At 41.6% G+C, this 26,668-nt stretch overlaps 1 protein-coding gene and 1 long non-coding RNA gene across 2 annotated transcripts in view; one reads left to right on the top strand and one right to left on the bottom strand.

Annotated features, from left to right (window-relative positions):
* The window catches only part of LOC115036770 (uncharacterized), a 31,909-nt gene that overhangs the window by 4,631 nt on the left and 610 nt on the right, over positions 1-26,668 (top strand). The window contains exon 2 of the long non-coding RNA XR_003840428.1: positions 18,338-18,372. This is a non-coding gene — a long non-coding RNA (uncharacterized LOC115036770). The remainder of the gene's footprint in view (positions 1-18,337; positions 18,373-26,668) is intronic.
* On the bottom strand, positions 23,298-26,135 carry gpr85 (G protein-coupled receptor 85). Its single transcript, XM_029495107.1, has 2 exons — positions 26,030-26,135; positions 23,298-24,582 (listed from the first exon to the last, which is right to left on the bottom strand). Exon 2 carries the CDS (start codon positions 24,429-24,431, stop codon positions 23,298-23,300), a length of 1,134 nt encoding a protein of 377 aa, XP_029350967.1. The 5' UTR covers positions 24,432-24,582; positions 26,030-26,135.

Below are 26,668 nucleotides of genomic sequence, written 5' to 3'. Positions count from 1 at the left end.
TCTTCCAGCTTCTTCTTTCTCCTCTCACTTTGCCACCTTTCCCTCTGCTGCCTCTGTGTTACACTGAAATGAGCAGAAGTTCCCCTGTTCTTTTGACTTGCATGAAAAACAGCCCAGATGACTCCTTAATCGTAAACTTTTTTTTTTTCATTAACTCCCCTTCTTTCCCCAATCTGCCTCCCCTTATACCTTCTTATCTCACTTTGTTTCTTTTTTCATCCGACACAAATATGGAGCTCGGAAAATGAACTACCGCTGCCACCGATGGACATTAATAATTTACCGGGCAGCCAATGCGGCAGGAAAATGGAAATTAAACATAGGTTTTAGGCTGTGCAAGAGAGGCAGGAAGCCAACCATGGCCTGACTAGTGTGTTTAAGTGTGTGTGTACACAGTGTGGGAAGGTGCAGAAATTAACTTGCGCGCATGCACACACACACACACACACACAGAATGTAAAATGTTTTATTATCACCAAAAAGATATTGCATTTTAACTGCCGACAGGTATTTGTTAGAGACCAGAAGCAGGCTTGCTGTAGTGGTTTTCTCAACTGGTGATTATTATCTTCAATGAGGTTACTATGCTCTGTAGACAAATGCACAGGGGATGTTTTCATTTTAACTTCCCCCTTAGAAAGCAAACCACAGCCTCAGCCCTTGTGGATCTGTGTGTGTGTGTGTGTGGACATATATATTTTACATACTATATGAGCACACATGCCTATGCATATATGTACATATGTTTCCTCAGATCAAGCAAACAATTAAAAGTTCTGCAAAGAAAACAAGAGCATGAGGAGGGAGAAGGTCTGAAGTCAGTGGCTGGAAGGTTTGAACGCTGGGTGTTGCTTGATGCATGCAGGAAGAGGCAGACATAAGAGTACATTAGGGGCTCTGTCTGGCTAAAATTCAGCACCACCCCGCATCGAGCATCTCCAATTCGGCTTGACTTTTCTGGCATAGAGAAACCTTCAAGTGAGGAGCCACAAAGCTGATGAAGTCTCACCACCGACGGCAACACAAATCGAATACAAATTCCTTGAGGAGATGAGATCCAGGAACGACAAACTTGCTCATCATCACTGCCTGTCCAGCTCCACTTTCAGCTCTCTGGCTAGTCAAGTCAATATTTTCCACTTAAAATAAAGAACGCTGAGGCGTTGTCAAACACAAACATGGTGGTAATTTGTCAGCATGGAATCACCAGATGGCATTCACTATATGCATGGTGATCACACTTAAACTGAGCCCAGGACATGTTTATAGCAAGCTGCTGCCACAGGAAAGGCTAAATTAGTCACAAGTAAGAGATTCGCACCTTCTGTGTATGTCAGCCACTTCCTGTCTTTATACAAATACTCAAAGAGACAAACAGACGTGTCGCCACCCTCTGGCTGGGCATGACACACTATGCAAATTGGCATGTCTGTTTATATAACAATTTCAACATGTGACCTCCACATGTGAACAATGATATTTAGAGGGACAGCGTCGACCTCGCTGAGACAACCAACATCGCTGCGATGTTGCGGCAACCGACGGCACAAATGCAATTCTTCTGAATGCTTTAGATGGCACTCCAGGCACTATCAGGCATCCCTGTCGTGAAGTGACAGATTGAGCGATTGTTCAAGATGAAATCAACCGATATGTTTCAATTCCAGTCAGGCTGCTGTCATGCAGTGGTACTTCATGACTCCAGACATGTAGACGCACAGTCTCAGTTTTTCTTTTGACATCACTGGTCCCTCAACAACAGTTTGTACATCTCCTGTTGTGACCGCACACTCTACCAATCCTCAACCGCGTACCCACAGACATTCTCCTGACGACGCAGCTTAACACACCATCTGTGTAACCCTTCATATGCAGCCAGCAGGATGAGTGCAAAGGGAAATCACTTCATGCTCACGTCCTCGGGGATCCATTTGAGATGTGATGTGCTTTGGCTGCTTGGAGTGCCTTTCTACTATATGACAAGCCTCGCTACAAAAAATGTCTCTTTCTCTTTACTTCACAATATTTTCAGAACCATCTTAGAAATACCCCATTCCTCCACCCCTCCTGCCAAACAGCAACTGACCAGCCAGCCAAAATTTCTGCATGAGGTGATGCTTCTATCTCTAATCTCAGGAGATCATGGACTTTTTATTTTGGCTGTCTCCGTGATTACAAATTTGAGCAAATTTAAAAGCAGTGGATTAAACCGCATTTATCTGATCAAACATAAGCTTATTATATACATATAGCCTGTTCTCTAGTTCAGTAAGGAGAGATCAGAATGGAAGTGAATTAAAGTTAGACTTCATTCATCTGAAGGGTTAGGGTCTGAAGATGAGACGGGAGAGGTTCTTAGTGGGACAAACAAGTTTCCCTGGACATTATTGGAGATTATCGTGTCTGCAACAAAGACGAGCAGAACAAGGAATTATATTTTTTGCACGAGCCATGTGGTGTACATAAGAATGTGCATATAGATGTGAATGTACAACGTGCATGCATGTTTATGTATGTATGCATTGCATTGTAAGCTCCCACCTACAGGTTTCTGCCTGTCCATTTGCATTTGTGCATTCCTTACATACATTAATTTACTCTGCATTGTTTTTAGTTTTATTGTTATTTTTTGTCTAGCTGTCCATGGGTAAAGGAGACAATATTTTTGCTCATCTTCTGTGAAACCTGTTTGTGTAGGACCAGTACTTTATGCTGGACTGTATCTTTAATGCATCATGAAGTTTAAGCATGAAATTATTTAAATAATGATTTTCCCATAAAATATTTCTTGATGAGTAATTGTTGTCTGAAATTTAAATAAAAATTTACATCACTGCATTGGCAGAGCATTCGGCTTATCAGAGAGGCATCTTGTATCCTGACACAACGGTTAGGTGGCGAGTGTTACAACAATGGCCGCAGGTTAGCGCACGCATGCAGTCGACAGCAGCCCACACACTGCGGTAAAAGCCAAATGCTGTCTCCCCTTCCTGTTTATTTCAGGAGCTGTTTTACATGGAGAGAGCTGTCTGACGAGGCATCAGTACAAATTAGCAATATAGGAAATATGTGTAGAAGAGTACGCAATACTTGGGTACAGGTGTGAATAGATAATGCCAAATAAACACATTATGCTTTTAGACAAGAAAGGGTGAATTGTCAATCTGTGCAGAGCCAATTTACTGTTGTTTTTTTCCCACTTAATTTGCTCTGCAAGATGTGTGTGTGTGCATGTTCATGTTGATGTATTTGGTTGTTATGAAAAGGCTGGGAATTAAAACTGCATGGAATGCAGCATATATGACTGACTGAAATCACTGAAATGACAGCTCCATCTTCAACACAATGTTTACTTCACGAGTTGTCTGAACGTACAGTAGACTATGAATATTTCATTTGATTTAAATGGTTTTCTTCAGTGACTTTAATTGAGTTGCATCAGTCACAAAGCAAAGCATACAATACCAAAGTCTATTGAAATTCCATTCCACGTTATAAGAGAGTCTATTAAAGTTAACAAGGACTCATAACCTTCAAGCTTTCTTACTCTGGATGTCTTACTGTTGAGCAGTCTCCATAATGCCAGCCTCATTCTCTATCTCCTCAGGTCTTTGGCCTTGGCCTCTGTTGTCAGTTGTGTGGGGAATAACATGCAGTTGGCTCCGTTTCATAATTCATTTTGGGAAAAACAGGTGTCTGGCCTCGTGTTCACCCTCCACAATGGGGTGGCTGCTGCCTCCAGGCAGAGTCACCCACCTTTCCATCATCTCCATTACACACACACACACACACACACACAAAATGCACTAGCAGATTCGCACTCGCACACAAATTCGGATCGTTGCCAGCGTGCACGCTCCTATGCAAATATGTAAACATATGCACACATGCACACATCAACGCAAGCAGTCACAAACATATTTCTCTGTCTGGCATCCAGCCATATTTTTCTGACAACAAAGGTTACTCCTACAGATAAACACATTTTAATTACCTGGGATCCTGTGGCATAGCAAATAAATGTATGCAGCTACATTCAAGATATATTAGACCATAATCAAGTTTTATAAACGTTAAGATGCGATTGGAAATATTTTCCCAGAACCTTATCTGTGTTTGTGTGTTTTATGGCTTCAGAATAATCCATAACTGTTTATCAAGCATACAATACCACACGTGTCATCTAACAAATTCTGCTAGTCATGATGGGAAACATATTTCTGTGAGACTGTAAATAACATCCCCTGTAGAGAGCCTGGCTGAATACATGCATTTCATCGCCATCCATAATTCATTACCAGATGTTGGTTTATATTGGTTTCCAGGTATCCGCAGGGACTCTGTGGAGATAGCAACATCCCTGTGGTTTTTGGTGTCATTTATTCTGCTTCTCAGTGATGGCACGCATCCGCTCTGAGCACTGTACCTATTAGCTGCCAACATCACCACTGATTTCTAGCGCTGTTGCTGCTGCAACATCGGTAGTCTCTCTACAATCTTGTTGATCTGTTTCTTTGTCTGTTTTGTTAAAAAACAAAGTTCAAATTGTGACATCAAGAGGCGTGCTTTGGTGTCAGAGTTGGGATTAAGAAGTGCTAAAGAGATGCATCTTGGCAATATCTAAATGTCCCACATGCAACTAGAAACAGATGTTGTCTTACCGCTGTCTTGCTTTAATTTTAATTTTTGTCTTTGAGGAAAAGGGATTGGGTGAAAGGGGGAATGGGAGGGAAGTAGGGGGGGCAACTGGGAGATGATACTAGCAGTGAGCATGGTAAATTTGTGAAGACAAAGTGTGGTATTTGAGGCAAGCTTCTCCGAATCCATTTGAACGCCCACTCAGACACCTACGGGCCGGCTCATCCATAGCCAGATCAGGTCTCGCGCTCAATCCATTATCTGTTGCTTGGAATGGATAGCTGCATATTTCTGCACTGGGGCTTCCATTATCAAAGAGAAATGGAGGAAGAGAGGGACAGGGAGAGATGGAGGAATAAACAAAGAGCAGCCAGGGTATAAAGAATGACAGCTAAGGAGGCCAAGGGATGGAGGACAGAAAGATAGACGGGTGAGGCAGTGACAAAGATGGATCAGTGTTGAATCAAAGAAAAAAGTGGAAATAAAGGAGAGTGCCAAATGAATATCACAAATTCTGCTTACCAAAGACTTACTGTGTGTCCCGTGCATCAGCTGACAGGTGGGGTACATGGAAATACTGGAAAGGATCAGAAATGATGCTACTACGTGTTTTTCCTAACCTCAAGATAACAGAGCTCCATTATCACACTTTGCTGTCTGAACACGCTGAACCATGTTTCCAGATGTGATAAACTAAACTCCCACGCTGACACTCTGACAGAAGAGGCTCCAGTATTAGCTGTGTTCTCTCGCAGCACTCAGCTTTAATCTGTCTTCGGCCAACAAGTTCAGGTGGTAACTTCCTGCTGAACAAAGTGGATCAAAGGAAGGGCATAAATTAAATGCATTTTGAGAAGCTCTGAGAAGTTATCTTCACATCATCTTGATTCAGTGCTGTGGCACATGTTTTTAGGTAGATTCTGCATAAATGGCAGCATTAATGTGAACCTGACTATGTTGCTGAAAGGCAAGTCTCGCTTTGTCATCCCTTCCTCTCCTCTTCTATCTCTCTTTCTCTCTCTCTGAGTTGCTGTCCTCTGCCTTTTCTCTGCACATTCCAATCCCTTCCCCTTGACTGCCCATGTCACATGGGATCATGGCCACATACACCACTGGATGTTTTTGTCACGGTCGCTGAAGAAAAGCTTTCACTGGTTTGCATGTTGAGGCAGCAGTTTTCCAGTTTTAGAACTGTGTGATGGGACCCTCCTGAAGTAATTATGTTGCATCATGAAAATTTCCACTTTCTGATTACAACAGTAAGAAACGGACCACCTGGTCCATGCATTTTGAGGCTGAGCAACTTGAAGATTGCTGTTAGAAATGCAATGAAATCCCTGAAGTGATCTGTGAGTTGTGAAAAAGGAACAAAGATTCAAAACTTTAGAAACATGAAGGTAAGAAGATATCATAGGAACAATAATGAAAGGAACTCTAGACTAAAGAAAAATTATGTGGAGAGTTGATTTACATCCTTACGAAGACGGAGGCCACAGGAATCACTCTAACAATGAGACTATAAAGCTAAAATGCAGCTTGCGTGCTCGACTCTGAAAAGCACACTAACGATTGTTCCCTGGCAGATGCTGTCTATAGAAAAAAAAAAAAGCCTGAATTCTTCATCAGGCTCTCTCCTAACGAAACATTCGCTTGTTTTCCATCTGAGCAGGCATTCGCCCTCTGTCAGCGTAACTACAAGTACACACTCCTCATGTACAAGTGCAAAAAATAAACATTGCATGTGCTCATGACTGATAGGCTGGAAAATATCTGTTCGGGGGGAAGATGATGAGTGTTTTTTGTTAGTTTTTTTTTTGTTGTGTTTGTTGTGCCCCAAGCTTGATAATGCTATAATGAAGTTAGACTCAGTGAAAACTACAGAGGGCTATATTGGTGCTGGGATAGGTGTAAAGTATTAATAACCTTATCTGGATATATCAAATGTAGCGATTCAGTTTATAGGGAAATGTTGGATTATGGGAAAAAATTAGGTTTCACAGCCACAGGGTTTCAACCTTGTATCGGTCCTGTATTTCTTTAATTATGTAAATGGAAATTCTTCAGTAGAGTAACCACAGTAAAAAAAAAAAAAGGATAAATGGCATTTTTGGCATGGCAGCAACAGATTCCGAAGTTATAGAACAATAAGGCTGGAGGGAGGTGGCAGACAGGGGATTTTAATGTGGCCCTAATTTGCCTCTGTGCTTTGAATGCCTTGTGTTAGTGTATAACTATGAGCAGCTGCAAAACTTTTCATCAGCAGTACTTTAAAAAACATTCTCCATGTACAAATTTTCTATTTGAGGAGGAGTTTTTTTCTCTCTCCCTCTTTCTTTTTTTTTTGTCAGTAATCCTGTTTGTGCATTGAAGTCCAGCTTTGTGCTTGATTGCTGCGGAGCAGATAATTAGCTTGCATCTCATCATTGCCCCAACAAATTATTTACCCCTAAATAACAAAAGAGAGACAGACACGTTTGATTAAGTTTGGCTGGCCAGAGATTCTGTCAGTGTCTGTTGTATCATTTAAGACAGAAGTTACACATGCATAATTAGGTTTATGTGGGTTTTGTTTGTGTGCGCCTTTATTTTCCTGGCAAAAACGCAATCGGACACTGCAGCATTTGTCTTATTGCAATGTGCGTACTTCTGACAGCTAGAGCTCATGTTGTTCTATTTGTAAAGGTCTTACACATAAAAATACTTACTACTTTGGCTGCTGACTGGGTTATAAAGTTATGAGACCTGAATATATGCTGTCAACGGCAAAAAAGTGAAGGCCAAGCCCTGAGCTTGTACAGGCCAATTCAATTACACCAGGCTGTTGTTTAATGGAGAATGAACTAACCAGGATAGGGGTTACTTTGGGATGGCTCTGCTGACTACTGCCTCTTGTCTACATGATCTAATTTACTAAGACACATACTATTGATTGGCTTCTGCATGCCAACAGAGGAAAACCTTTTTAGATGCACTTTTGCAGTTTGCCATTTGGCACGGACTGAATATTAAGCTATCGGGTAAAAACATCCAGAGACATGCACACATTGAGGCAGGGGCACACAAACACATAGGTGGGCACATGGTTCAGCATTATTTTTCTTATCGCTGTAAGCCCCGGCGACCAAATTGGCTCGAGCTTCAACTACATGGGTCAATAAGTACAATCAATGACCTCAAGAGTGAGAAAAAGAGAAGGGAAAACAGATTTCTGTTTTCTATAACTACAGCTTCTCTTTATCTGAGGCTGAGTAAGGGGGGTCAAAGGGCAATTACTACCAACAGCATCAAATCCATACATTCCCCACAATGCAATTTTGCTTACTATCTCCCCTCTGCCCATCACCCTTTTTCCTCCTGTCTTTCATCCACCCGTTTCGAGCTTAAAGCTGTGGACACAACAGTCTTATCTAGTGCTGCCTTGCTGTCAGCGAGAGTGGTCTATTTTGGGCTTTATCTTGAGCAGGGGCCAGGCCAGAGCCGTGGGTCTGAAGCCGAGCTGCTGCTCCAGGAGATAAGGCAGACAGGGACACTGTAACCTGCGTGTCTGCGGTCAGGGTGGGAATGGATGGAGTCACAATCAAACAGCTTCCTCTTCGTGCTCAATGGATCGGATCGGGATCACACAGCTGCGGATGCAGGCTTACAAGTCTGTTTAAAGACAGCCAGCAGGTGCAGTCTACCAGAACTCTGATCTTCTAATACCATCACATCTGGCTACTGGCTTAATGCATTCTCATGTGAATGTAAAATCTGAGCCAAGTGCTAGATTAAAGGTTGTGCCTATATTTCAGTATAGCAGGCTGCAGGCTTGTATTTGAAAGTGAGTTCAACAAATTCCGTCTGACTGTACATGAATTAAAAATCACAGAGACCCCAAGTATCACTGTTAAAGCCGAGGAACCCCTGAGTAATTGAACAATAACGGGTATATTGAAAGTTCGGAAGGTGCTGCCTTTTTTTTTTATCATCCTCAAAATAAAGTGTGCAAGGGGCTCTGTCTCTTTGGTCTGACACACCAGATGTTGAACATCTCATGCAGACTGGCTTCCATCATTTCGCAGTTTTAGGGTGTGTTTTTTAAAAAATAAAGCTCTCTTCAGGACTGAAATCTTCACTGTGTAACATTAGCAGCTCTCCTGCTTTTTATTGGATTTGGAGCGTTAACACTCCAGCTACCTCAGCCAAACACATTACTCAGATGCATAAATGAAATATCTTGCTTGTCCAGGATTTTGCCATAGCAATAAAGAATACCCTGGGACATGGCTCCTTGCAACAATGTAAGCTAACTCTGAAGCTTATACTGGCACTACAAGAAAAAATCTGCTCCTCCTCTGCTGACCGGAACACGTTGTTAGGGTCTTATAGCGTGAATGCGTATTAAAACTCCTTTTAATTTTAATTCAGCACGAGTCAGCCAAAGATATCAACCAAAGCATAGAGCTTTAATAATTTTGGCAGGCCAGGATTAAGTTTGGCAAACGGTCAATTGCAGAGTCACATAATGAAAAACAGAAATTCACATAATGGGCATCCGCACTCATGTGACACAAAAATATGTGACATGATCATCCAACACACTATGGAGGGTCCATAAAGCTTCTGTACCCAGCCTAACATCGAAGAAGCAACTTATCAAGAAAAGAGAGAGAGTCCAAGTCAAAAGAGAAAAGTCCATTCAGACACCCAGGCACCTCAGCTTATAGCTTGCAAACCCAATGCAGTGAGACTGCAGATGACAATATATCCGTCTGAGGAGGTGGTGGTGGGGAGGGGGGGGGGGAGGGAAAGATAGAGAGGCTGCGAAACCAGATGAGACTAGTCACAAATACTCAAGCTCTCTTCCCACTGATCGACACACTACCTCCGCCTGACAATTTCATTTTCAAAGCCATCGTGTGCCAGCATGCCAATACACATTATCAGTCACTGCCTGCTTGATTATCAACCCTGCTCTTTCAATGAAAACCCCACCAGCAATAAAAACACATACCGTCCACCAAAAGCCTTAGAGAATCACATATTCAAACTGTTCTCCTTCATCTTAATTATCCCGTTCTGTGACAGAGTTGTCACAAACATAGTTCAGCTCTGCTCCACATCATGTTTTCAAAGCCAGATCTACCATTTCATATGTCAACATGACATCTTCTTTTGTCCATTCGCCGTGATTTTATTCACACATTGCCTCAGAGGGGTTTTTCTTCCTGAATTGAATTTATTGAACTGCAAATTCCGTCCAGATGAGTCAGTTACGCGTGAGTTTTATTTTCAGTGTTTGCACATTGCATTCAAGAAAGGACAGCAGGCTTACAATGAGACAACATTCAATGAACTGACAGTAGTGACGCCTCATTGAACCATTTCAATGTTCCCAGAAAAGTCTAAAGCAGAAGAAGGCCAAATCCTTTCCTTTTGCCTGAGGTCCATTATCTATGTTATTCCATCATCCATCAAGTAATATATAAAGTAATAAATTAACCACAATTCTGCAGTTGTTACACACTGGTGATATGCAGAGGCACTACTGAGACCAACAAAATGAAAAACTGTGAATTATTATTATTATTATTATTATTACCGAATTTTACCACTCTTGAGATCCAGTTCTATGCAGCTCTCCTCTAATTAAACCAGAATGATTTGTGCTATTAGCTTTTTGTCCATTTGCCTGTCCAGATGAAGCTATGCAGCCACAGGTACTAAGACCTGCTGTGTGAAGCAGCTGTTTGGCTGTCTGCAACTTTTCCCAGAAGGTCTCCGTTAGATGACAACAATGGCAAAGAATTGCAATTTTGCTGTGAAAAGCCTGCCACTGCATATGACAGGTAGATTGGGAGTTTGCATTCGGGTATTTTCTTGTCGACTTTCACTCCTTTCAGCAAGCTGTCATGTTGAGGATGCAGGCCAGAAAAAAATAGGCTATGTTTGCACATCTGGCTGGATAGAATTATGACGGTAACCCATGCATAATTTTTTGTATCTATGAGTGCTCCTTTGCTTACAGTTTAGGCTGTTTCACCAAAGACATTTTTTAATTTCGGCAATGCCCTGGGCCATGCTAATGCATATTTACACCTGGAAGCTTCCCAGTTGATCCGCAGCCATCTTTTATTGGCCATTGTGCAGCACCACAGGGACAATTATGTTACACATCAATGAGGAATCTGTCTTTACCACGTTGACCTCTTTATATCTCACATTTCCATTAGGAGGGACATGCTGCTGTGGTAATCCAAGAGTGTATCACGCTTTAAGGAAAAAAAATACTTAAAAATGTCAGAAAAAAGATGGCACACAAGCTTAGCAACAACAAGAGCTGGGAGTGGAATGTCATTTGTTTGAAGCTGGTACCTTTTAGCATGTTGCTTAAATGAATTTTTACTGCTAAGGAAAAACACACATTTCCTCAATATCCATTTTCACCTCAGTCAGGCAATTACTATCTTGTTAGATCCATAACAACAAGAATCAGCAAAAAAAGACCAAAAAAAAAAAAAAAAAAAGAATGAAAGCAATAGAATCAGATGTTTGCAATCATGATATTTTCCATTGCAACCACTGAGGCTTTGTCTGCCTCACCCCTGCATTATTATGCATGTGCTAGTATCCCAGTCACCTCCATGTCAGGGAACAATGAGATCAGAGCTCGGGATGAGTAGGTAATCATATCAGTGATACACCATAGCCTCAGCTACCCAGCTACCGAACAAGCTGCTGATGGAACTGATTATATTACAACTGTACAATCCCTCCAGTATTTTATGTAATGTTTTCCCATATAATCTCATGAATATGAGTTTCTCTGCTGTCTGAATTTTGGCAAATTTTCACTCATCATCACATAATGTTGTTTCCGTACGTACAAATATTGGCAGGAACACAATTGGTTTGTGCTTCTTAGAGAGCAAACAAGGAAGCCCGAATACAGTATCAACCCTGACACTTTGTGATGACAGTTCAGCATGGTAGACCATGTGCTGTTGCTATGGCAATGAATAACCAAGCCAAGCCAATCCTGTCCTGCCAATTAGTGAGAAAACATCTTGACAAAGCGACCAAGTGCTGGACAGACAGATGAACTGGCTCTGTAACATCGCTATGATTAGCTCGGCATTGCATCACACTGCACAAAATGATACTAAAGTTGTATACAGGAATGTGATGTAAAACCCATGGAAATTATAGAAAAGCATCTCTATGGCCATGTTTGCATCTGCACAGAAATTATTCTCCAGTTGGCCCTCCTTCAGTTTCATAGATGTAATTTTGGATACTTAGATTTTTGATGTTGTTTAGCCATAAAGATCACTGGATCGTGCCATTGTGAGGCCGTGATGTTTTATAGCCATAGAGATGGCTTTGTTCATGGGCTAAAGAGCCAATAAAAGGGACCATCTACTTGGTTCAGAAACAGCCCAGTATTGACCACTGAAAGATACATTTGAAATGACAAAGGCAGATTTTATTTAATATATTTTTAAACATTGGAACTGACAACAAATCCTATTACTTAAGAGGTCATTTCCACTGTAGAGCACACATAAAGATAAAGCAGACCAAGGACCGTTTTAATGGTTAGATATATTTTGCTAGTATAAATATACTTGGCAGCATGACGGTGCAGTGATTAGGGGCTGTTGCCCCACAACAAGAAGGTCATGGGTTCGGTTCCAGGCCTGGAGTTTGTCTGGAGTCTGGAAGAGTTTGCACGTTCTCCCAGTGCCTGCATGGGTTTCCTCCAAACATACATGTTTAGGTTGGTTGGTGACTCTAAATTGTGTGAGTGTGAGTTGGTGGAATTGGTTTCTGTGTGTTGGCCCTGTGATGGGCTGGCAACCTGTCCAAGGTGTACCCCGCCCTCACCCAGTGTGAGCTGGGATTGGCTCCACCACCCCCCACAACCAGGAGTGCATAAGTGGTAGAAGATGAATGTGTCCCCTAGACATGGAAGGTGTCATGCTACTGCTTTGATCTGAGTGAGGAATCTCTGCTTTTTGAGATTGGCAAAGTTTCCTGTGATCCATAATGTCAATGGTCTCGTGTTTTTGATGCACAATTTTTTACAATTAACAGTTATTTCATTCTGCCAACCTGCTGCTCATTCAGACTGAAAAAGTCTGTAAAAACTCTCCATATATTCTAGTCATTAGATTTTTTTTTCCCTCCACATTTATATTTATACCATTGACTTTTATGCCATTTTTAACTCCCTGACCCTCCATTCAACAGATGTCAAGTTTCATTTAGTTTAAAGTAATGCCCGAGCTGAATAAACACGAAAACCAACTGCAGTGTGACTAATAAAGACAAACTGACTGTGATACAAAGATAAAAGTCCTAGCTGACCTTATACTTCACTTTATGGTTTTGTCTTAGTGATAGTATTTTGTAATAGCAACCATTACTGCATCACCTGTGAGAAGAGCAAAGCACTAGAATAAACAAAAGCCCTGCACAGTAAAAGCTATTGTGAAACAACATTACCAGAGACAACACAGTAACTGCACACTGGCAGGATTGTGTAAAATTCTGACGCAAGCCTGAGCTCACCTCATCTGGCAGAGATACAGCCATGTGTTTGCTCTGTCCTTGGAATTAATACAAAAGGCGACTCTCACTGGTCAAGCATATCCACCCATTCTTCTATTTTATATTCACATTTGTTACTTGAGGTGAAGGAGCTGCAGTCTGTCACAGTAATGCAGTTTAAAGCACAATGATGTGCTTTTTTTTATGGCAATGTTCAGCCATGCATGTACGGCTCAGTAACATGGGTGATGAAAAGCATAATCACAAACCAGCAATCAGACTTTTTTAATGTGCAAACAGCCTTTTATATGAGCAGGGAAGTAAATGCTGGCAAGAAAACCTTTTTACAAGTTATTGCTAAAACACTACACAAAGTTCACAAATGTGTCATTTGAGCTTGTAGAGGAGAAAGCTGGTGAACTACTAAGAGCTGAACACTTGGTTCTCTCCTGAGTTTGGACACAAAATTATAGTAACATCTTCGAAGAACTAATCTTACAGTCAAGACACAATGAGGGGGAGTTCATTTGTCCAATTGGTCTCCCAGAATTATTCACAGCTCTGTGTCTTTGTGAGGGGAAAAAAAAAATAAAATAAAAAGCACACATGCAAGGTTTGTCTTCTTACACCAAGAGACCGAAAAGCCAAGAGCTCAAAGAAAACAACTTAGAATTCATGTGGATGATAGATTTAGATTTAGAAAGAAAACAAGTCACAGGGGAGGCAACCTGCAGTTCGCTGTACTTAAACCTTAACAATCATTTTGATAAATGAACGCTCATCCCGGGGCAGCAGAGGTCAGAACAGATGACAGCTCATATCTGCCTTCACAGCAGGGCTGGTATTTTAAACTTTAAGCAAAGGGTCGTAGGGACTGCACTTAATCTTCTCAGGGCCACATTTATAATATAATCCAATTACATAATTAAAGAATTACAAAAACGAAAGAAACTGACAACGTGTAGGCAGGAAAAAAAAGAGTAGAATAATGCTCTGTATATTCAATTTCATATGTCAGCTATTACAGAGTGTAATGGAATCAATATCAGCTGAATATCAATACAACCCTGATTTCCTGTTTGCACATACGTCATGTAAACTACCAAAGCAGATTCAATACCACTGCGATTTATGTGCGTTGCAGGTTTTGTGGTGCATTATACGAGGTATCTGTAAGCACCATGCCGACAGGGACCTTAGACTGAGCGGCTGGAAGAATGGCAGCGGTGATTCAGAGGGGAAACTTTCACAGTGCTGTGCTTTGAGGGGCCATGTGCTGTTGTTGCTGATGACTGATGACGACGGCTCTCTGCCGCTTTGCTCAGGGCTCTTTTCCGTTTCAAGACTGCGCCCTTGCTTTGCTAACACCAATATGAAAACGCAATATGCATCTTTGCACAATCAGTCACCACTCATGACAAATAACATGCACAACGTGCAGGTTAACCAGCTGAAATGATTCAGGTATATTACCGGCTAGTTTATGATGCAAACTGAGCACATGTCCAATCAAAGGTAAATACACAACAAACCATACTCAAATACAGTTTGCACTATATGAGGATTGGAGAATTGTGAGCCCAAATTGTGCAAATAGTAATAACTTAATCAGTCTCAAAGCAAAAAGCTATTATATTTATAGAGCAAATATAGTTCTCCAAGAGGAAAATTGAATTCTGTGAAAACAGAAGGTAGAAAATTACTTTTTCACCTTGGTGACCAAGTTTACAGCAGACAGAAAGCTTTTCTGCGCAAGCTAGTGGGCCACTATGTTCCAAAATGTCACTTCAGAGCTTTGTGATTACAATAAGAAATTATGGTGGATGTCACACAGTGTTTAAGGCTGCTGATGACACCTGCAGATATGCATCAGCAGAAAGTTCAAATACTGAGTCTCAGGGGGGATTGGATCCTCACCCAACTGTTCTCTTGATCAAAATATGGCAGAAATAATGAACACAATCAAAATAATGGTTTAACATTCAGCTCCTGCCTGTAGACATATTAAATCCTTATCCAATACAAAAAAGTCCATCCTTATTATTTTTTGTGCAGTGCAGAAAATGTTTGATTTGTTACAGCAGGTTATCGCTATAATTAGCGGGGAAAGATGAATCATTTTATTCCCACACACAGCCAGCAGATAACAGAAACACTGGCTGAGATAAATATACTCCACTGCAGATGATATGAGGCACAAAACAAGCAGAAATGTTGATCTCAACAAGGCATTTCATCCCGTATTCAGTCGTAACCCATCCAATAGGACAATGTGTTTGTTATATAATTTGGTGTTTCCATGGCAACTTCATTTACTGACTTTCCTGGAAATGTATTATTACCTTATTCACAAAGGTAATTACACTGCATTACAAACACGGCAATTAGCTGTTTCTCTTAAACAGCATACATATACTCTGATATTCATGCAGATGAAACAATAAATGGAAGAGAAAAGTGCCTGTGACACGGCTATCACTCAAGTCAGGTATCATTAATCAACTCTGCCATCAGTGCTCCTTGACAAATTAAGATGGATGCCTAAAATGTGGTAGTATCATCACATTGATTTTGCTCCTCAAACAGAACATGTTTAAAACACAGTGGGTTTTTTAAACTTGCCATCTCGGGTTAGAAATTGCTGCTTGTCGTCTTTTCTTTTTTGGACTGTTATTACACCGGTGGTTACAAACAGATCCATCCGTTCCCTGTAAACTATTACTACAGTGAATTAAACGCTCACGTAACATCAATTCTTCCCTCTCCATCTTCGTGCAAGAGAGATGAAGAGTCCTGCCTCCTCCTGCTCGCCTCTCTTCTCCTTTAATATCATAAACAGCAGAGACACGGCTGAAGAGGAGGAGGAGGCGAGAGCTCGCTAGACCGGGCCTTTGTGAGCTTGACGGGCCTGACTCACGAGAATGAGATGTTTCCAAAAATAAAGGAAGGAGGGAGAAAGGGGGAGAGAGAGGGAGAGACTGAATGTGCTGAACAGGCTGGAACACAAGGAAACGAGTGGATTAACTCCCTCCACCAGTACTCCCCCAACCCCCCACATCTCCAAAAGCCCTTGGATTCATCACAAAACATGCCGAATTAGTGGGAACAAATTGCCTGTATAAACACCCTTAAACACTTACCCCAATCACAGCGATGCAAAAATTAGATAAATAAATAAATGATGTCATGCTCTGAACAACATTAGTAAAAGCTGAATGGATCCAAGCTTTAAAAAAAAAATATATCTCTGAATGCAGTCATAAATTCTACATCAAATTCAACTTCTACTTCTTTAATATTTATTTCTTGCTCCTCTGGGGCCAGATGTGTCACGCTGTGAGCGGATGTAAGTAGTTTGTTGCATGTTGCATGATGTAAATATGCACCATATTAATGTACATGTTTGCCTTTTTATCATGACAGATTGCCCTTTACAAATGTGATGCAATGAGAATATGGTAGTCTCAGCCTCCTTGCTGGGAATCATAATACTCTGAAAGCCCCCATAAGCCAGATCGCAGCTTCTGAATATTTCAGTTTGTTAGTAAAATGTTTGCAGAGCAAACACGTTTTGTCAGTTTTATCCTACAAGCTTGGTCTAATTTGAGTACAATGAATGTGGAATAAAATGACTTGGCTGCTCATATGGGGAAAGGCATTTTACCACCAGTACCAACCAAAATCATCACAACCCTTTATAAAATTTTCATGTGACCTAAATATCTCTTTCCCTTTCCACAGTCTACTGTAGGTACGTCATCCAGATCTCCTAATTTCAGACTCTGGGTGCATATGGTGTGCGTTTGTGTGCGTGTGTGCGTGTGTGTGTGTGTGTGTGTGTGTGCAGTGTCTTGTGGATAAGATGATTATCTCAATGCAGATGCACACAGATGCACACAGCGTTAGACCACTTGGTGATTGGTCAGCCTTCCCAAATCTGGAGTGTTAAAGAAATTCCAAAACAAAAGCCTCAAAAATCACGTTCATTATCAAGCAGACAACAGTAGAGAATGATGACACTGATAATTTGTCATCCGCAGCATTGATTCCCCATCAGGCCATGGACGGCACAGCAGGGCATCATGGGACCCTTTAATCTAGCATGAAAGACATTGGTAATCCTTGTCGGAGGATTACTTCAGACCAGTACTCTCCTCACATATTCCTACTTTGGTGCACATGTGCTTAAATACTAACCCGCCACTAGTGATCTACCCGTGGCTCCATCACTCATCCTGAGTCTTAGCAGCAAAGGGGACATGTTTACTCTTGACTCCTACTGCAACCAAGAGGATTAAACGCTGAAGAAACAGAACCTATGTTGAACTTACATCCTAACCTGTGCTCCAGACAGACTGCAGTGGCAGTTTCTGCTGCTCATGCCATCCCTTCAGACCGCAGTAACATTATGCAAAGACATTTACAATCCCGTGAAAATCTCTGTCACAACACATTCTACATAATGCACCAGCAGATATCAAAGCGTAAAACATTGCGGAAACTGCCATAATCACCAGCCTCGCAGGCATAGCAATGAACATGGGACATCTTAAACCCTGTAAGAAAGCAGATGCAGGCATTTCACAAAATGACAACGTATTCTTATCAACCAAACGGAGAAGTAAAAAAAAAAAAAAACACTTTTAGCAAACACTCAATCGCACAAAAAAAAGATGATGAATATCACAATTTCATTCATAGCTCAATTCAAATCTATGAATTTGGCAAAACATTATCATCTAAATGAACACATGAAAAGACAAAGCATCAGCCCAGAGATGCCCTCATAAGAATACAGATGTCATGCCAATAACAGAACGAGAACTGAAGTCTTCCTCCAGAAATCACCCAACCCCACGATCTCACATTACAGGAACGGAGCGGGCTAAAAACACAGTTTAAATATGCAGGATGGAACCTTTGAAGCTCCATCCACGATTTAATCAGTTAATATTTAAAGCAGGGAGATTCTTTATGTAAGGCATTTCCATGATAGGCTGCAGGAGTTGGGAGGAGGCAAAGTTGTTGGCTAAGACGTTGAGAGTGGGATATTATGTGGAAGATTCTTCAACTACTTCATCCCACTGATCATTGGTATTCAAAGATGCTGCCTATAATAGCTTGTCTGACAATAAATGCTCCAACATTTCTTTTTTCTTTCCCACAGGGCTGCCTCCCCGCTGAACAGAAATCATCATTATGGTATGTTTTATTGGACCGTCTTCCTGTAGTTTTACCTTATATCATCTTATTCTTAATCACTGTTGGTACACATTGTCAAACAACAAGACCGCAGCCGCTGTTTTACACTTAGATTCCAATTATGTACGTCCAATTTCTTTTCACTCTGACAATGCATCTGCCCAAATTTAAAATCCCTTTGTTTGTGAAAAAAGAAGAGAGATGTGATTATGTTGTCTCAGATGTTCTCGATCTCTCGTTATCACCCCTAACAGCTACAGAAAATAACAGGCATTTACTCAGAATTGTAATAAGGGATTATGAATGGATAGAGCAGGACTGCAGTGAATACAGAGAAATTTTAGGCAGCATCTCCATGTAGACACACAGTGACCCTCATATTATCATTCATCTGACCATTACCAATTTGCTGAAGCACATTAGCCATAAGGCTGCAGAGCCATTAGAGAGAAAACTACTGCCCCTCTGTGCTTTAATGACTGTTAACTGTGTACTTTGCTGCTGGAGAGGGAACTGTCGTGACACACTTATACTGCAGTGACCTGCGCACAAGGACAAACATGAAAAACCAACAGAGACAAACTGTCACAGGGTCAGTGGACCATAAATTATTTTTCGCAAAAACACACACAAACTCCATGAAGTACATTATAATCGTATTGTTTCATAAAACAAAATGAAGGCCCCTGGAGAAATCGCACAAAGCATGTCGAACCATTATATTTCCAGCTCCGTCCTCGAGCTGTCACATAATCAAACAAACATGCAGAGCGCGGGTGATGCCAAGAACGAAAGCAATTCTTCCTTTTTCGTGAGTAGGTTGTCAGAAGATTGAGTCGTCCACTCCATTCCATTCAAGGCAGCTTTCCATATTCGAGTACTTCTCGGCACAGACCCTTGCTGCACTTTAATTAAGGTTTGGCATGCTTTATACAAATAGAAAATACTTGAGTGTGCAGAAAGGCTCACATTAGATGAGCTTTTTTCCCCCCTTTCAAAAAAAAAAAAAAAAAAAGCCAATGTCTCTCAGTCAACAAATGGTATTTACTCAAATTATAGGCAGAAAATGAGGCCTAGGGTGAGATGCTTTTTTTTTTTTTTTTTTTTTTTTCAGAGCCCATTGGCAGCCCATTAAAAAACAGATATTGTGTGCACATATCCGCTGAGATGCAAGGACAGTGACATTAAATTGGAGGATGGTTGTCGTTAATTGGCAGCCAAAAACCCAAAGGAAAATTCTTCTGATCATTAAATGAAAAAGTATCTCCAGCAAAACATTGTAAGTGCTTCACAGAAATGATCGGTCCCCCCACACCCCCGCCTTTGTTTCATGATCTAAACACAAGCACACAGCTCGGACCCCATTCACACAGTAAGGTAGGCTACAGTGTCTTAATGGCTTTGATGACGAATAATATATCTCTCAATGTTTCTCAGGAGACATTCAGAAAAAGACTTCAGTTTGAGAACCTGTCTGCCGGGATGAATCGCTTTAAAGCCGACCACCTCTGCATGTCATCTTCTCTCAGACATGGAGAGAAACAGAATTACTGGGGCACTCAGATGAATATGTGAGGAAATGGGCCAGTGTTCAAAATTGACACCATTTTTGATTTGCATAAATGCTGAATGGGGCTAAAATATACATTAGTGTGATGTTAATTCCTGCTCCACTCTGAAGTAGTACAGTTTTCAGCCCCATTTTAAAGATCCAATCCCCAAAAATGTCCTGTCTGGTTCCATCAAGCTTTTGCCTCACACATCTATCTCACAATCGAAAGAAGATTTCCAGACATTTTAAAAAGCAATCAACAATCAACCAAAAAAGCTAAGAAAGGGACAACAACAGCATAATTTCCTGATACATACCCTTAAATTGCAATTCATGCTTTTACAAAACCTGACATGGCCCTTCTGGGTCCAAACTGGAATGATCGATGTACAGAACAAAACAGTAATTGCCAATCTCATAATGAAAATGGATCCCTAATAGACATTTCTCATCAGTGGTACCTGCATCCCAGCATGCAATTACCTGAAGTGTTTACAAGCCATTTCAGCATCATATTTTGTGTTTTCAGACACCCCAGCCAAGGTCATTACTTAATTGACGTGAATTTCTTTTCTTTTTCTTTCTTTTTTTTTTTTTTTTTGAGGAAAATCGTAGTCAAATGTGTCAACTGCAAAAATGTACAAAATGAATCACTGAATCTGAATCACACCAGTGTCAGTTATGAATTTAAACATTCCTCACATGCTGTAATTACAGTCTTTTACAGAGAAATACCACTCAATTTAAGAAGTCTACGGTTTCATAAGTCTGATTTTAAACCAAGCACCAATGGCTTTCAATTTAGTACATTTAATGGTGCATTTTCACTTAAAATCCTTTACTGGAATGTATAATAACATTACCAATAGTTAAAAAAACATAAATTTTACGATGGGAAGCTTTTAAGGTTGAAGATATCTTGCATTTCAAAATGTAAAAAAAACGAAAGTTTATTTTTTCACACTTCTCATTTCCAGATTTTTCACCATCCATTTTCTGTGCAGCCTCATTTCAATGTGACTTTAAAATAAGGAGCGATTGGAACAAACTGCTAAGTCATTTGTGGCTACAGGGCTCGTTGCAAGGGTATTCATTAATCCCAAGTGGATTGCCATTATTCCATAGGGGAGTTGCATATATTACATCTGAAATTTAGTGGTATTGCCCTTTAACACAGTATGAAAACCTGCAAGGGTGAGAGTGCCCAAGGATATATTCACAGAGATCTTTCCCATTAAATGTCAAACTTACTTTGCATTTGTGGACAGGGTTTAGAATATATTCAGTTCTGACAAGGTGTCCTAAGGACCGAAAAGACAGAAAAGAGTGTGTTCCAAAAGAGACACATTAGAAAACATGATCACGTTCTCTTACAAAAAAAAAAAAAAAGATTCTTAACATGAGCGGAAATGAAATAAAATCCTTGTAGAAATATCAACTACTATTCATTTAAAGACATTTTAAATGGACTATAACAGTTAGATTGCTCAGCAGCCATGAAGTCTTAACATTTCCCCACAGCATTTTCTCCACCCAATGAGAGGGATAAAAAACAAATTTTGCAAAATGAAAACTTTTTATTTTTCAAAAAGCAACAGATTACACAGTTAACTTTCAGCAAATGCAATCCTAACTGAAACTGTACTCACTTTCGGGACTTCAAAATGAAAGACTCACATACTTACACACAATCTATCTATAATATACAAAAAAGAATACATAATAAATATTAAAATGGCCACAAGAGAAAAGAGTAAGTCATTGAAAACAATCAGTAGAGAGCAAATGTAGGGAAAGTAGAAACAAGATGGTGTGCCTTAAATGCCTTTTTTTTTTTTTTTCTTTTACATTTTTTACAAATTGTGCAAGATTTCATACTAAGGCTCTGGTCTTGAAGTGACTGTTGTCTGATCCACACAGCTCACACACACACACACACACACACACACACACACACACACGCATGCACGCACGCCCTCACACACACACTCCCTGTGCTCTGAGCACTCGGTGGGGTGTAGCAAACCACTGCAGGATAAAAATGGGCTGCTCAGTGTATGGCCTGTGATACTCATGGGAGTGGACCAGCTTTTAAAAATGGACATGCACTTCACGTTGATATGAGAAAAGAAACCAAACCCCCCTTGCATCCAAAAATCAAAAAAACAAATAAAACAAACTTTTTAGAAATGAATGGAATAAAAAAAATAAATAAATAACCCAACAACAAAGAAACAATGACAATATCGTAACCATTAAGGCAAGAACACCCGGAGTGGCATCAGCAATACTGTAACAATATGATAGTGTTTAGGTACATGGATATGATGAAACATTTAACTACTTCTTCATTGTCTTTTTTTAAGCACAAGGTTGTTCGTAAAAGCAACTTTTTTTTTCTTTAAACCAAACATCATATCATCTTTTTTTCCTCTTTTTTTTTATAAAAGGTGATAAGAAAATAACAATGCCAGACACTAGGGACATATGGATCGAAAAACTACAAGAAATCATTTCTAGGTTTAACTTGCAACTTCAAAACCACACATTGTAAATCCCCATCGTTAAGCCCCCGCCCAGGAAATGAAAAAAGATATCACTTACATTAAAACCATTTTATCCTCTTGTGATGGTGTATTCCAACAGTCACCAAGTTTTGCTTTACTTACAGCGATTGTATAGTCTGTTGCAAATTAAAGCATTCATTGTTTAGTTTGGGGGGGAAAAAAAAAAGAAAAAAGAAACAAAAAGTTGTCCTTGCAATGCAACTGGCAACTGTTGACCAAAAAAAGCATCTTTACATCTTCTTTTTAGTGCAACTCTTAAAATGTAAAACATTTCCAGTGATTCCTTGAGAGGTATCATTTCTTTGTTTTGTGTTCTTTTTTTTTTTCTTTTTCTTTTCATATTTACGTATTTCACACCTCACAGAATAACGCATCTTCATATTATCCAAAGCAGGAGGATTTGTTTTCATTGTTCTGTCAAATCTTGTTTTTTGTTTTGTTTTTCTTTTCTTTTTTTTTTCCTCAACTTTTTGCTTCTCTGCATTGGCATGGCCTTCCACAATGTCTGTTTACTAGAACATAAACACAGGAGGGGATCCAGACCTCCTGCGCATTTCCCATTCCCTCCAGCCTCCACGTTTGATACATTTCTTATTCAATCACCTGGCTGAGCCCAGTGATTGGTGGTCCACCTTCTACCTCAGAACAACAAGGGCAAGGAGGAAGAGGAGGAAAACTGGAGGATGAAGAGAAGAGAGATAGAAAGAGAGAGTGCTCTGTACAATGGGAACAAGCCCAGATCAAGATCAATCAGGGAAATAGAGACATAGATGAGAGAAGGAAAAAAAAAACCCCACAGCAAACCTTCATATAACGCAGTAGGGTTCCCTTGGTAACCTGGATTTTCTGCAGTAGAGGAGTGTGGTGCTGAAGCAGCGCCGGAGCTCCCTGTTGGAGAAGATGCAGATGAAAGGATTGACCCCGGCCTGGGCAAAGCTCATCCACACGGCCGCCGTCAGGTACCCCCCGGGGACCACGGGGCCCCTGGCGAACACCCTCCAGTAGCAGGCGACCAGATAGGGCCCCCAGAGTGCCAGGAAGAAAAACGTCATGATGTAGAACATCCTACTAATCCTCTTCTCTGTTTTGAACTCATCCAACACCAGGAGACGCCTGCGGCCCGCGGCGTTGCTGTTCTGCCGGATGCCCAGCAAGGTGGGCGGGGTGGGGCCACGGCCGAACCCGGCGAGCCAGTTGGCCGCGGCCTGCCCGCTGGCCCCCGGCCCGTGGAAGGTCCAGTTCTGGCTGACGGCGGGCACGAACTGGACGGGCTTCATCTTTCGACGATCGTGGACGAAAAAGATGAGCTTGAGGTAAACCAGCTGCGTGGCCAGGAGGATGAGCGCCAGCAGGAGCATGAAGCCCAGCGAGTCGTTGGCCCGGAAGGAGCGGTGCTGGAAAGTGCACTGGTCCTCCTCCCGGATAAAAGAGTACGTCCCTACGTCTAGCACCGGCGGGAAGGCCATGGCCACGGACAGCGTCCACACCATGCAGATGACGGCCAGGCACGTCCAGAAGGTCAGCCTCTTGGTGTAGAAACGGTGATGCGCGATGGCCAGGTAGCGGGTGACGCTGACGCAGAAGAGCATGAACGCCGTGTGGAAGCAGGAGAGCACACCCAGGAAGGCGATCACCTTGCAGGTCAGCGTGCCGTAGGTCCAGGCTGAGCCATTCTTGACCGAGGTGAAGACAAAGGGGAAGCAGATGGCGGAGCGCAGGATGTCGGAGGCGCACAGGTCCAGCAGGAAATAGTAGGGCGCACGGTGCAGGCTCTTGTCTTTGACCAGCAGGATGGAGATCAGGAGGTTCCCAACCACACCGACTCCGATGATGAAACCCAGAGAGGTCAGTTTGAGGAACGTGGCGAGAGGAGAGACATTCTGCAAGATGGTGTGGTCCCCTGCATGGCTATAGTTCGCCATAGATGGAGGAGGGATCATAAAGATAGGGGAATAGCTTCAGCCAAGTATCATGATCTAGAGGTGGCAGGGGGAGGCGTTAGATCCATTTGGCGGTGTGCTTTGAGGAGGTTTCCAGGCATATAGGCAACCTCTCCTCTAAGGCATCCTTTGTTCCTTTGTCTCATCACACCTACAAAAACGATAATAATAATGGTAATAATAAAAAAAATCATCCACCCGTCAGCAGTCAGTCTCTCACAACAGCTGCATTGTTTTCAACTGCACTTGCACAATGAGGAATGTGATCATGATTTCCCATTTATTTAATTATTTTTTCCACATTTGAACATTTGAGAGCGACACAGCGCAGAGCTTGTGCCTCAGCCTGAATACTTCTAGAAACAGACATCGGTGATGTGGATTGAGCGGAGTCCAAAAGTATTAATCCCCTAAGAGCCAGAAATGTTAGTTTTTCTTACTTGTGGTTTTTTTCTTTTTTTTAATGTGGCTTCGGAATTTCCTTGAACAAAAAGCACCATCGTGACAAAACAAGGCACAGTCCAGCCTTCACGAAACCGACGACGCATTTTTACCTGTGCGTTTGCCCACCCACCCCTCCTCCCGCAAACCACCAAAAATGGGGAACCCAAAAAAGAAAAAAGAAAAACAGGTTCTAAAATTTATGGGCATTTTTAATTCTTTTTTTTTTTTTTTTTTTTTACACTGGAACATTTAAAGAAATGCCTTCTGAACTAAGCTCCTCTCTGATCACACCCCACTCCCTGCAGAACAGAGGAAGGCTGTTCGAGGTGGTGGGTGCCTTCAGTAAACTCGCCCTGCCTTTTTGAATGCATTGTGAAGAATGGAGGTGGAGGGAATAAAGGGGGGGGGTGCCATCCATGATAAAAAAAAAACCTCCGTGTTTTTGTCTGATTAAAGGCTAACTGGATTACGGGTCTTAACGTTAATAACCGGTGTTCTCATTAGCGGCGTTTATTGAGCCAGCCTCCATTTTCCTGATCATCTTTTCTATTGCTAATTACAGAGTTAAGCGACTATGCTGACTCCATAAACCGCATTTCAGCATCATTCTGCTGCTTAATGCGCGGGTGTGATTATCAGTCTGGATGGATTGACGTGAATGGGCAGAAGTGACAATAACAAGCCCGTTGTAGCAATATTATGGGATGTTTCATTCAATGCCCTTTTTTTCGTGACATGAAGTCTGTGATCAGGTTTGATTTGGTGAAATTTTGCAATCTTGTATCTTTGTGTCTACTTACGCGTTTAAATGCGTCCTCCGACCGTCAGTCCAGTATATATGTATATTTATATTTCTTTTACGCGCGTTCGAATCCGATAGACTTCAGCGAAAAAGGAGCAGGTTTGAAGAAAACCATCGTCCCCGGGTGAAGCACAACACTGTAGCGGATCCGCACGTCCATTAGACTAAAATGATTTCCAAGTCCCCGCTATGATTTGCCCAGAATCGCAGCCACCACACAAGACAAGGCCAAAAAAAAAAAAAAAAAAAAAGCAAGAAAGAGAGAGAGAGCGCGAGAGAAAGAGAGCACGGGGGGAGAGGGGGGGAGAAAGAAGGGGGAGAGCGAGAGAGACGAGATCAATTTAAATCCTACCTGTTGATAATCCTATTTCGTGTCCCTCCTGGAACTTATTCTCATTGCACAGGTCGGGTATTTTGCTGCTTTAAAAAGCCTGGTTTGTTGCCTGCTCCCTTTTTCCCCCTCACGGTGAATATCCTACAGTAAGCGGAGCCCAGTGCGCATGCGCCCTGCATCCCTATTTGTGATCCAAGACGCGTCTCGTCTCTTGTTGCAGCAGCGGCAGCAGCAGCAGCAGCAGCTCCGTCCCTCTAACGGTAACATCTGTTTTTTCCGCTGGCCTGTAACGCGTTACACCAGTAGTCGATTCCCTCTGACAACGTCAAGTGCGTGCAGGGGGGTTACCTCTTTGGCAGCCACAGTGCAGATAAAAGGACAACTCCATCACCCTCCGGCTTCCTTTCTTGCTTTTGTTTCAGCCCATCAGAGGTTTAAATAACACAAAAATTGAATGGAGTTTAATTCAGGCTCATCAAGTCCCTTTATAGTAACACTGCTCCACTTTTAGAGCAAACACTCCCTCTGGCTTTCATTAGGCTCACACATGTTTCAAAGCACATGAATGTCGACCATAATGTACAAAGTGAAAGGTTGAATCAGACAGCCTGGTTCAGCACAGGCTAGAATGACTTCCCCGGTACTGTATATGCATAA

The sequence above is a fragment of the Echeneis naucrates genome, chromosome 23 (assembly GCF_900963305.1).
Source record: "Echeneis naucrates chromosome 23, fEcheNa1.1, whole genome shotgun sequence".
NCBI lineage: Eukaryota > Metazoa > Chordata > Actinopteri > Carangiformes > Echeneidae > Echeneis > Echeneis naucrates.
The sequence above is the reverse complement of the archived record's forward strand: the minus strand, read 5'-3'. Positions and strand labels throughout refer to the sequence as shown.

Bases quoted from the DNA above. Each gene is read 5' to 3' on its own strand.
- gpr85 (XM_029495107.1), bottom strand. From the start codon at position 24,431: ATGATCCCTCCTCCATCTATGGCGAACTATAGCCATGCAGGGGACCAC.